At 38.2% G+C, this 12,116-nt stretch overlaps 1 protein-coding gene across 1 annotated transcript in view; it reads left to right on the top strand.

Moving 5' to 3' along the window:
* The window catches only part of LOC120538595 (transcriptional enhancer factor TEF-3-like), a 158,075-nt gene that overhangs the window by 68,447 nt on the left and 77,512 nt on the right, over positions 1-12,116 (top strand). The window contains exon 3 of the mRNA XM_039767984.1: positions 5,379-5,441. Within this exon, the coding sequence (XP_039623918.1) occupies positions 5,379-5,441 (63 nt within the window). The remainder of the gene's footprint in view (positions 1-5,378; positions 5,442-12,116) is intronic.

Raw genomic sequence — 12,116 nt, 5'->3', positions numbered from 1 at the left:
AATGTGCTGAATTTTTTTAATGAGGTCAGTGAGACAAGTGTTTAATGATTCAGGATAGCTTTCTCTGTTTGGAATTTCAGCACAGACAAAACGATCTACATCATCAGTAGTTAATCATTTTTTTTTTCAAAGTAACCAATAAATGCATGTGAGGGTAATCCCCATTTTTTAAATTCTGTGACTTAAACTTCAAAGCCTTACAATATTTATATACTTCTGACATATCACCTATGTCCATATATTCGAGCTCTATTCGCCATTTCGTTATTTCTCCAAATAACAGTTTCTCTTTGTTTGCACTAATGCAATATTTACTTTCTTTGTTTTGACACTGTTGTTTTTTGCTGCTTTCATATTCTGTATCTTGCTCTGCACGAGTTTTGCGCCTATGTTTTTGGGTTTTTTTTGAGTCTTTCGAATTCCAGTTTTCATTATCTCTAACCTGCTATGCATGTTAGTGGCCCCCTTGTTTTTTATCCTCTTTATGATGTTTTACTTTGTTTTCTACTCTGTCTTTTATTTCTGACCTCGCTTTGTCCTGCTTTTTGCTCAATGACACCTGGTCCTTGGTGATTATTTTCCCTTTTTCGAGTAATAATTTCTGTTTGTTTGCGCTACTGCGATCTTTACTTTCTTTTTTTATACTTTCTGATTTTCCTACTTTCATATTCTTTAACTTTCTCCACATGTGTATCACACCAGCGTTTATTTTTTTCAGCTTTTCGAATTCCACTGCTTTCATAATCTCTTACCTGCTCTGTATGTGTATAGCGCCAACGTTTGTGAACGTCTTTATGAAGTTCTACTTTGTCTTTTACTCTGTCTTTTAATTTTGAGCCCGATAGGACGTGCTTTGTTTCAACTCACTTGTTCTGGGCTGATAATTACTTTCCTTGTTTTCTGAATTTGTACCTAGATTATTTTTTCTTATTTGCTCTTTTTTCTCTCCAACGCTTTTGAGTCTCTTTTCTCCGCGCTTCTCTCTTAGTCATCGATGTTTCATTTATAACGTATTGTCCTTATACGCTTTATATGCGCTGACACCCTGGATCTGTGTGTGCAGAAAACCTTAGTTTACACGACTGAGTGTTTTGCTGCTTATTTGATGTCGATTGTAAGTAGGGTGTGTTTTGCAATAATCTCATGTTCTGCATCATAGCGAGACGGTCCTGGGTCAATCTCTTGGCACAAAGTCTCATGTTTAAGGTCTCCACGAGACACTCCATGGCCATTCTCTTTCGTCTCGTGAGTCTTTTAAGTGGCTTCCGTGATCTTAACGTGAAGATCACGTCTCATATCCCTACTGTTTCTCTCCAGGATTTTTTTTTTATAATAGAGAGATGGGTTTCCTGACACAAGATCTGCCTTTTGAGTTTGATTTAAGTTTTTGCAAATTGGCTTTTTTCAAAATGTTTCTTTTCAATCATGATTTTGACCTTCTTTTTGCCCTATTTACTTCATTCATTCTCCTGATCCTCCGTCCCTTCCTGTTTTGATGTGGCTGCCCATTTTGTAGTCAGTACATCGTCTTGTTTGTTGGCATGCAGTCCTATCTTGTTGTCCTGCTTGTATTCAATATGCTGGACATTGTCTTGCTTTCCTATGAGCCATTGTGTTTGCCTGCTGCTCACTTGCTCTGTATTCAGGACTGGCTGTGTTACTTGGCTTCTAATTTAAAGGGCCCCAGTTATAGTGTTGTTGGTTAATCAGATGTTTCAGAAGTACTATATAACTAAGTACCTTTCTGTATTTAATATTTTTATTTTTTACCACTTTTTTACCACCATCACTTGAACAGCTGATTTTATTGAATGTGCACATACAGCCCTTGGTGGTGTTGGTGATTGAAGCAGAACTCCTTATTAAAAGACATCACCAAATTAGGATGTTCGGTTATGTTACAAAGCTGATTTAAAGTTGAGTTATTCAAAGCTAAAAACTCCTAAAAAATCTCAACTCTCCATTAACATAAAAGCCTAAAATTAGTAGTGCCTCATTATACAGTGAATTTGAATAAATGTCTACCAAAAAAACCCAAAAGTTACCAATTTACTTTTACTCAGTTAAAAGCACCATCCTATTCCCATCTTATGACATTTTGAAAAACATCATCTACATCAGCTATAGAAAAAAATTATGCTTCATTTTGTTTAATTGTGGCTTGGCTCCCTTGGTTAATCTGAGATGTGTTTTTTTTTTCTCTTCTTTTCTGTTTGTTTGTTTTTTAAATACTTATTTGGTATTATAAACTTAATGGTGATATGAAGGTGGGAAACAGTAAAGTAATCCCCCGCCTATCGCGAAGTTACGTTCCAGAACCACCTGCGATAGGTGAAAATCCGCAACACTGTATAGAAAGACCAATTTTTTTTATAGTTTGAGCCTTAAAATAGCCATCCCACACACTTTAAACACATGTAAACTTATTAAAACACACTTTGTAAACACATATGGTATGTGGATGTCATTCTAAGGATATGAGTAACATCTATCTGTTATAAAACATTTTAACTTCACGCAAGACAAGGCAGTGAGAACGGATAAGAGCTGCTGTATAGGCTTTTAAATGATTGACACGTGACAAGCTGAAAAACAAGCAGCACTGAGCCAGCACAAAGTCCACTTCTCCTTACCGTGCATTCAGCTAACCCTCCCAAAATCCCCCAAACACCCCTTAAAACCCAAACCCTTTGAGAAGGCGAAGTGGCAGGAGCATAGCGCGCCTCGGGTAAGAGGGAGGGAGGGTTTGAGCGAAGCGATCTTGATCAGATCCCAGCACTTATCCTTAGCGTGTGCTCAGCCGTCACACCCCCCTTCCTTCAGAACGCGCAGAGCAAACAGAAAAGGCATGCATCTTGGCAGAAGCAGCACAAAGCTAGTAGCTGATCTGTCCACTTCTGCTTAGCCTGGTTCAGCTGCCCCCCTTCACAAAGAGAGCGGCAGAGACGCGAAGTGGAAAAAGAACAGCTGCTGTACAAGGTTTTAAGTGATTGAAGCAAAGTGCGACACGCACAACACATAGCTGTCCAGCAGCAGCAGGCAGACACCAGCTGAACCGATCGCATCTCTTTAGCGTGTATTCAGACCCCCCCCTTCACAACGCGAGCAGCGTTATAAGTGAAGCAAGAAAGAGATTTAACCACGCATGGGGCAGAAAATAAAGGACAAATATTGTTTTTTACAAAAGTTTTAAAGTAAGAATGAAAATTATGCATATGTAACAATTCCCATGAATATAACAATCTCTTTAAATTGTTTATCCGGTAAACCAAACGAGGGTGTGGGCGAGTGAAGCGAGCAGGGGGCGGAGCCCCCTAGTAATAGTAATAGTAATAGTATTAATAAATCCGCGATGTAGCGGGGGCGCAATTGCTGAACCGCGATAGAGCGGGGGATTACTGTATTGTCTTTATCAAACATGCAAGGCTATGCCCTGATAAACAAATGTAATCAGTTTGTCTCAGATTTATTGCCACATGCTGTGTACGCAGTACAGTAAAATTCATGTATGGCGAAGTGCTTCACACCACAACTTGTCGGCTTCCTGAATCTCACTTCGTAAACTATGTCAAATATAACAACACTATAGAAAATGATCAGCAAAATCCCTGAGTTTTCTTTTGAATATGTTACGTTGCATATGCAAAATTGCAATAACAAAACTTGTTAAAAACAGGTATTTGTGTTTGGGAGTTTTTAACTTTTTTTTCTTGTAGAAAGAAAGAAAGGAAAATTGTTCTTAAAGGTTTGGCAACACTGCATACACTGGTTTTGGTAACACATTTCTCAGGAAAGGGTTCAGATTAAAATAAATGTGGGAAATGTGTCTTTTGTAAATGCAACGTCTAAACACAGTCCAAGATGAAGCAAAAAGACAAAATTCTGTAATCCAGCAAAACAATGAAATTGTTATCCCAAGGTGGCTGAGAAAAAAAATGCAGCAGTTGCTACCTTTGATGAAATGCCACATTTGTCGGTGTTCTTATTTCAGTTTCGTTAGTGCTAATGAGTTTGTCTGGAGCAGCACAGTGGCTGATGGGAAATGCAGTCCCCACATTTCACTTTCAACAAGGTTGCCGATATGATGGTGGTGAGGGTAACAGATTTTAAATAAGTTTCTTACTGTACCAGTTGTGTGAAACTGACTATGTTCACAGCCACAGTGATTGGAAAGCACTTGAGGTTTATAGTGTGCTTGCATCTATTTCAAGCTTCTTGGCTTGGTTTCTGTAAATGGGCCTCATTTGCATAAACCAACACATGTGGTGCATTTGAATATTCCACTTACTATAACATTATTAATGTCTAATATCAATCAGGTAAAAAATGTGTTGGCTAATTGTTCTTTTTTCTTCAGTATCATCGTCAATATTCAATCAAATCCTACAAGGCATTTTGGGGTATTCAGTGTTTCTATTGTGGGGATGTTTGTCATTGCCGTTCTCTGTTTCCCAGATGACACTGCAGTTCTTCTTCCTATTCCTATTCTGCCGTTCTCCATCACGTCATTGACCTCTGTGATTTGCTTGATGCTCAATAGATGCATCTTGTCATTATTTTTTTTCGTTCTGCCATGCTGAAGGTTCTGCAGTTGCTGCCACCTCAAATTTTTGTCATCCCAGTACATAGTAAGTCATAAAACCAACATCAACATCCAAGCTGCAGTAATTGCATGACAGACTGACAGACCTTAGCATTTTATATATACAGATTGTAGTGAACATTTTTAATTATCATTCTCAAACGTACTTAATCAAACTTAAGGTCACAGAAGGATTATCCTGGCAGCACTAGGTGCAAGCTCTGGACAAGACACCAATATATTGCAGGATGATGATATATAAACAAAAGTAAATATTAAATCTTATCTTTTTTATTAACCATTCGGTACAGTTAATTTATTTTCCAAATACAGTTTTTCAAAAAAGTTGCTGCAAGATCACAGCCAGACCTGGACAGAGTGTGAGCTCATTGCAGGGCAGGCTCACTTCTACACTTACATACATGTAGAGAAAAAATAAATAAATAAAGCACAAGTAATCAAAAATGAAACAAAGAAAAACCGCAAGATAACACAGAGCTTCTGTATCTATCTATCTAATGACACCATCTCTGAAATAATTCAGGATTAACTATCAGTTACAAATCTCAACAATATGTAAATGAAGTTGTGGTCTCAGTTCCTCCTCGCACTGTTTGATGGGATTAAGAATAATTTGGATTAAGGTTACTTGCATATTAACAGGTCAATTTTCCATAACCCTGTAACACCAGATAATACCAGTGGCATATTTACATGAAACAAGTTAAACAAATGTATATTCTGAAAATTATACTTTGTAAAACGACTTAAATGTCATTTGTGTATTGAATTTTAGGTTTCGAGTCACATCCAGGTGCTGGCACGCCGAAAAGCTCGGGAAATTCAAGTGAAGTTAAAGGTATGTTGTAATACACATTCCCTTTATTCAGTTGTTCTTCAAATGTCAAATGTGGAATAGCAAGGTCTGTGGCTTTACAAACATTGTGTGACCAGATTTCTAAAATGTCAAACTGGTACAAAATAGGATGCTGACAGACAGGAGCTTTCAACTAGAACATTTGCTTGTACAGGTAAATCCACGAGCATCTACCAGAAAGAAAGTGTGAATGTCTTTATTTACGCTATAGATGGCATATAACTTTGGCTTGTTTTATTTTTGGTTGTCAAAAAACTGAGACACTTGAGAGATGTTGTGGTAAAAACTGGGAGAGTCCGTTATACCTTGTGAAATTTTCTAGACAATGATATGGAGCTAAAAATCAGGAGTGGGAGGTTTACTCACCCTGTACTAGTAGTGAGCGGATTTGGGCTAACCTTTGCTTGCAGATAACTTATATCTCGGATCAACGTCTAAACGTCTTCCAGGAGAACAGTTAAACTGATTTGGGTGGTGCTATTGGTGGGTTGATAAAAGCTACATAAAGAAAGGACGCCTAGTTCTTTGTACTGTGGAGAGGGGTCATTCATTTAGATAGATGGACGTAAAGAAAGACAGACAGACAGACAGACAGACAGACAGATAGACAGACAGATAGATAGATAGATAGATAGATAGATAGATAGATAGATAGATAGATAGATAGATTGCTATGAATAGAATGATGATCTCTATTAGAACATTAGAACAATCTAGACGAGAACAGGCCATTCAGCCCAACAAAGCTCGCCAGTCCTATCCACTTGTTTCCTCCAAGAAAACATCAAGTCGAGTTTTGAAAGTCCCTAACGTCTTACTGTCTACCACACTACTTGGTAGCTTATTCCAAGTGTCTATCGTTCTATGTGTAAAGAAAAACTTCCTAATGTTTGTGCGAAATTTACCCTTAACAAGTTTCCAACTGTGTCCCCGTGTTCTTGATGAACTCATTTTAAAATACAAGTCTCGATCCACTGTACTAATTCCCTTCATAATTTTAAACACTTCAATCATGTCACCTCTTAATCTTCTTTTGCTTAAACTGTAAAGGCTCAGCTCTTTTAATCTTTCCTCATAATTTAACCCCTGTAGACCTGGAATCAGCCTAGTTGCTCTTCTCTGGACCTTTTCTAGCACTGCTATGTCCTTTTGTAGCCTGGAGACCAAAACTGCACACAGTACTCAAGATGAGGCCTCACCAGTGCATTATAAAGGTTGAGCATAACCTCCTTGGACTTGTACTCCACAGATCGTGCTATATAACCTAACATTCTGTTAGCCTTCTTAATGGCTTCTGAACACTGTTGGGAAGTTGATAGCTTGGAGTCCACTATGACTCCTAAATCCTTCTCATAAGGTGTACTCTCGATTTTCCGACCTCCCATTGTGTATTCAAACCTAATATTTTTACTTCCTATGTGTAATACTTTACATTTACTGACATTAAATTTCATCTGCCACAAATCTGCCCAAGCCTGTATGCTATCCAAGTCCTTCTGTAATGATATAACGGATTCCAAATTATCTGCTAATCCACCTATCTTGGTATCATCTGCAAACTTAACCAGCTTGTTACTTATATTCCTATCTAAATCATTTATATATATTAAAAATAGCAGCGCCCTAGCACTGACCCCTGTGGAACACCACTCTTAACATCGCCAGTTCTGATGAGGTTCCTCGCACCATCACCCTCTGCTTCCTGTGTCTGAGCCAATTCTGCACCCATCTAAAAACATCACCCTGAACTCCCACTTCTTTTAACTTGATGCCCAACCTCTCATGTGGCACCTTATCAAATGCTTTCTGAAAGTCCAGATAAATAATATCATAAGCTCCACTTTGATTGTATCCTTTTGTTGCCTCCTCATAGAATTCCAACATGTTAGTAAAACACGACCTCCCTCTTCTGAACCCATGCTGACTGTTCAGAATAACTCCTGTCCTTGCGATGTGTTGCTCAATCTTATCCTTAATAATTCCTTCCATTAATTTTCCTGTGATGCATGTTAAGCTTACTGGCCTATAGTTGCTTGGATCTGCCCTGTCACCCTTTTATATAATGGGATGATATTTGCCATTTTCCAGTCCTACTGGAATCTCTCCAGTGTGCAGTGACTTCCTAAAAATATGTGTCAAGGGTTTATATATGTACTCACTAGCCTCCTTAAGAACACGAGGATAAATATTATCTGGGCCTGGTGATTTGTTTGATTTCATCTTATTTAATCTGAGCAGCACTTCTCCCTCTACAATTTCCAAATCCCTCAGTACCTCCTTAGTAGTTGCGTTTACCTCTGGCAGGTTATCCACTTGCTCACTTGTAAACACCTCAGAAAAATGTAAGTTTAGGGCATCTGCTATTTCATTGTCTGTGTCTTTTAATTCCCCTTTACTATTCCTGATGAACTTGACCTCCTCCTTAACTGTTCTTTTACTACTAAAATATTGAAAGAATCTCTTGGGGTCTTCTTTCTCCTTATCTGCTGTATTCCTCTCCAACTGTCTTTTTGCCTCACTGATATCCTTCTTAATGGTTACCCTCATGTTCTCATACGTGCTACAATTCTCTTTGCAGTCATTAGTCTTATATGCCTTATACTGCAGTTTTTTCCTTTGCAACTTCTTTTTTAAATCTTTATTAATAGATAGAAAGATATAACTTTATTTGCAGGGGGTTATTTAGCTTTTTACAGAAGCTCTAAATAAATGCATACTGTACATACATACACATACATACGTAAAATATACATAAATAAATACACACACGTACTTTGGTCTGAACACACACCAGGATGGTGAAAAATAAATGAAATTCAAAAGAAAGAAAACCTCTGACTTGGCAGTCACAATCGTCACAGCATTATGCAGAAATATTGCTCCTGGTATAAAGGAACCCTAGTAGTGTTTCTTGACACACATTTCATAAGTAATTCATTGGCTGAAAGCCCTCAGTGTTAATGTGTCACAGACAGGATGTACAGCATTGTTCATAATGACAATCAGTTTTAATTGTATTCTCTCCTTCACTACAACCTCTAGGAGGTCCAGAGTGCATCTTACGTATAACTGGACTTGCCCCTTTAATTAGTCTGTTGATTCAGTGGGCTTCTCTTGAAGTAAATGCACCACCTCTATGTTCCCTCCTTGAATAGTGACATCGAGGTTCTTTGGTGTGGCAAAAGTCAATAATCAGTTCCGTGGTTTTATTTATGTTAACATGCAGACAATTCTCTTTGCACCAAGAAACACGCTTCTCCACCTGACTCCTATGCTCTGTCTCATTCCCTTTATCAATACACTGATTAAGTGCAGAATCATCTAGTAATTTCGGCTAGTCGCATAACCTAGTGTTACATTTATAATCTGTAGTGGAAGAGAAGAGAAAAGGAGACAGGACTGTTTCTTGTGGTACTCCAGTGTTACTGACATCCGTATCAGAAACACACTCCTTGAGTCTCACAAACTGTGGTCAGCCTGACAGACAGTTCATTATCCAGGACACCACAGGCTCATCCACCTGTATATTTCTGAGTTTACCCCTTAACAGGAATGGCCAGATATTATTGAAGGCACTGGAGAAATAAAAACACATAATCCTCACATTGCTGCCAGCTTTCTCCAAGTGAGAATAAGCCTTGTGAAGCAGATAATAAATTGCGTCCTCCACTCCAATCTTTGTCTGATCGGCAAAAAACAGTGGGTCCAAGTGGTCTGCCACAAGAGGACTCATATAGTCCAGGACCACTCTCTCAAAGGTCTTCATGATGTGATTTGGCAAGATGACAAATTGAGATTATTACTGTATATTGTAATTTGAAGAATCCATTATTACTGTTCAAAGAGAGCAGGGATATTCCTTTGTATCTTTAGTAAGTTTCTAGTTTGGCCTTAAAATGAAACAAAGATCTCATAGTAGTAATATTAATTGTAATTAATAAGCCAAAAAATGTGCACATGTAATCAAAAATTGTGAAAGAGCCATTTGAAAAGTAATATAGTCAAACACCAAAAAAGTAAAAAGAAAAAAAAAACGAATGCAGTTACACCAAAGTGAAACCTCCAGGCAAAAATCCAAGTCAAAAATACTATAATAACAGAATAAGGAAGACCTGAGGAAACTTTGAGAAAAAATTAGATTTTTTAAGCAAGTGAATAATTGACAAGATAGATTTTTGGAATCTGCCAGCTCAAATAATGAATGAACTTTTACAAGCAACCCTTAAACCTGACCAGTCATTGGTCAAATGTCACAACCTCTGAAAGCATAACCCTGAAAACGTGTGAGCTACCCTAACGAGAGGTGAACAATGTACCAACAATCCTAATTAAAGAAAATGGTAGCAATAACGGCACAAATAAAATAACAACAATGAAAGTAAGCTTCTGATTGAAAAACTAATGAAAGAGTCACAATCTGCTTCCAAAAAAATCAAAGCAAAATAAGTTTCATAACTCCCAAAATAACAACAAAAACATGTAAAAACATTAAGTAAGTAGTCCTATCATAATAAAAGCAAACTAGCATAAACAAACAAATAAAGAATTCTAATACATTTTAAATGTAAAAACCCAACAATAAAAGATAAAACCAAGGATCCTTAAGCATAAATTCCATATCTTAACAACAAGGAATACCACAAAATAGGAGGGCCTACTCTTGAAAAAGAAGAGGTCCAATTTGTGAATAAAAGAGTGAAGAGCCTTTTATTTCCCTCAGGTGACTGCAGTTCTATTCACTGCAACACCAGAGGTTCATACGCCAATTGAAGGTCTCCATCTCAATGAACTAACATAAAGACAAAACAATTAATGAAAATGAACAAAGAGAACAGGGATGTAATAAAAAGGTAAAGAATATGGTGCTAGTAAGTCCATTCCTGGTAAAACTTAGACAAAAGCATAAAATGACCACCAAACTTAAAATATACATGATATCCAATCATGAGCATTCTTGGCTTGAAAATGTGGTTACACAGCAGAATTCTCCTTTCTCTGTGCAGTCTTTTCTAACATTAACATTAACTTACCTAACAAATAATTTCTGTCCCTCTTTTGCTGATGACTAGCGAGACGTGTAAGTTTACACAACATTCAGCGTTCACAAACAGTTGAATGATGGTGCCTGGTCTGTGTTGATTGCCTTTGAATAATCGTGATTTTAATCATCTGACGAAATACAGCAATATAGATTTGAAAGTTAACTAAACTGAGAACCTTGTGATCACTTACTGTGAAGGTAAAATCTGTTGGCTATGAACTCCATCCATCCATCCATCCATTTTCTAACCCGCTGAATCCGAATACAGGGTCACGGGGGTCTGCTGGAGCCAATCCCAGCCAACACAGGGTACAAGGCAGGAACCAATCCTGGGCAGGGTGCCAACCCACCGCAGGACACACACAAACACACCCACACACCAAGCACACACTAGGGCCAATTTAGAATCGCCAATCCACCTAACCTGCATGTCTTTGGATTGTGGGAGGAAACCGGAGCGCCCAGAGGAAACCCAAGCAGACACGGGAGAACATGCAAACTCCACGCAGGGAGGACCCGGGAAGCGAACCCGGGTCTCCTAACTGCGAGGCAGCAGCGCTACCACTGCGCCACCGTGCCGCCCTGGCTATGAACTCCCTAAACTAAAACAATGCCTTATATGTAAAATCAAATATTTTGAGGTGAAGAAGGACAAGGACAGAACAACATACTACATACACTGCACAGCTCGAGTACAAGACTCAGGAACTGTCTGGTAGAGGCTAACCACCATTCGACCAGTTATGGACAGAGTGAGGCTGGCAAACCATTGAAAAAACAATTTTCTCTATTCCAGTTCTTTCTGTGCCAGAACTCTGCTCTTCTTTGAAACATGCGTTTTATTGCTGGGTTCTTTTCTAACAAAGTTCAAGGAGCTTTCTTGGTGGCTTTTTCAAACTAAGTGGTAACAGTTTATCCTCCACAGCATTGGGTGAAGGTCAAGATGCTGCTTATCCACAGTGTGGTCAGAGTAATGTCTTGTGCTTGATGCATTTCTGATTTTTATCTACTTTGGTTTTTTTTTAATTACTGTAGCTGCTTTTATTAGAGCAAATGGCACTGGACTTTTTGTATGACTTTGCTGGCTTGTGATACATAGCCTTGACTGGGACAAGATTGAACACAATGTGCAGACATACAATAAAAAAAAGAAGAAGAAGATAGTCCTTATTTAAATGCCTAGAATAAGGGGTTCTAGCCTTCAAGTTCATTCATTAATTTTGAAAATGTTGCGGTTGCACATATTATATGCACACACATACCTAAAGGTAAACCAAGAAGTCTACAATGCCAATAGAATTAGTGAAGACAACATCACATATTACAGAATGTAATAAGAAAATACATTGATCATATAATAGAAAATGGGGAAACAATTGTTTAAAAGACAAAAATTCTGGGTTTTTATAAGCATTTTTCCATCCATCCATCCATTATCCAACCCGCAATATCCTAACTACAGGGTCACGGGGGTCTGCTGGAGCCAATCCCAGCCAACACAGGGCGCAAGGCAGGAAACAAACCCCGGGCAGAGTGCCAGCCCACCACAGGGCGATAAGCATTTTTATAATAAGTTAAATTATTGAGGGACTAGCTGTGCTACCCATCTAAGATGG

This window comes from Polypterus senegalus, chromosome 11 (assembly GCF_016835505.1).
Source record: "Polypterus senegalus isolate Bchr_013 chromosome 11, ASM1683550v1, whole genome shotgun sequence".
NCBI classification, from domain to species: domain Eukaryota; kingdom Metazoa; phylum Chordata; class Cladistia; order Polypteriformes; family Polypteridae; genus Polypterus; species Polypterus senegalus.
The sequence above is the reverse complement of the archived record's forward strand: the minus strand, read 5'-3'. Positions and strand labels throughout refer to the sequence as shown.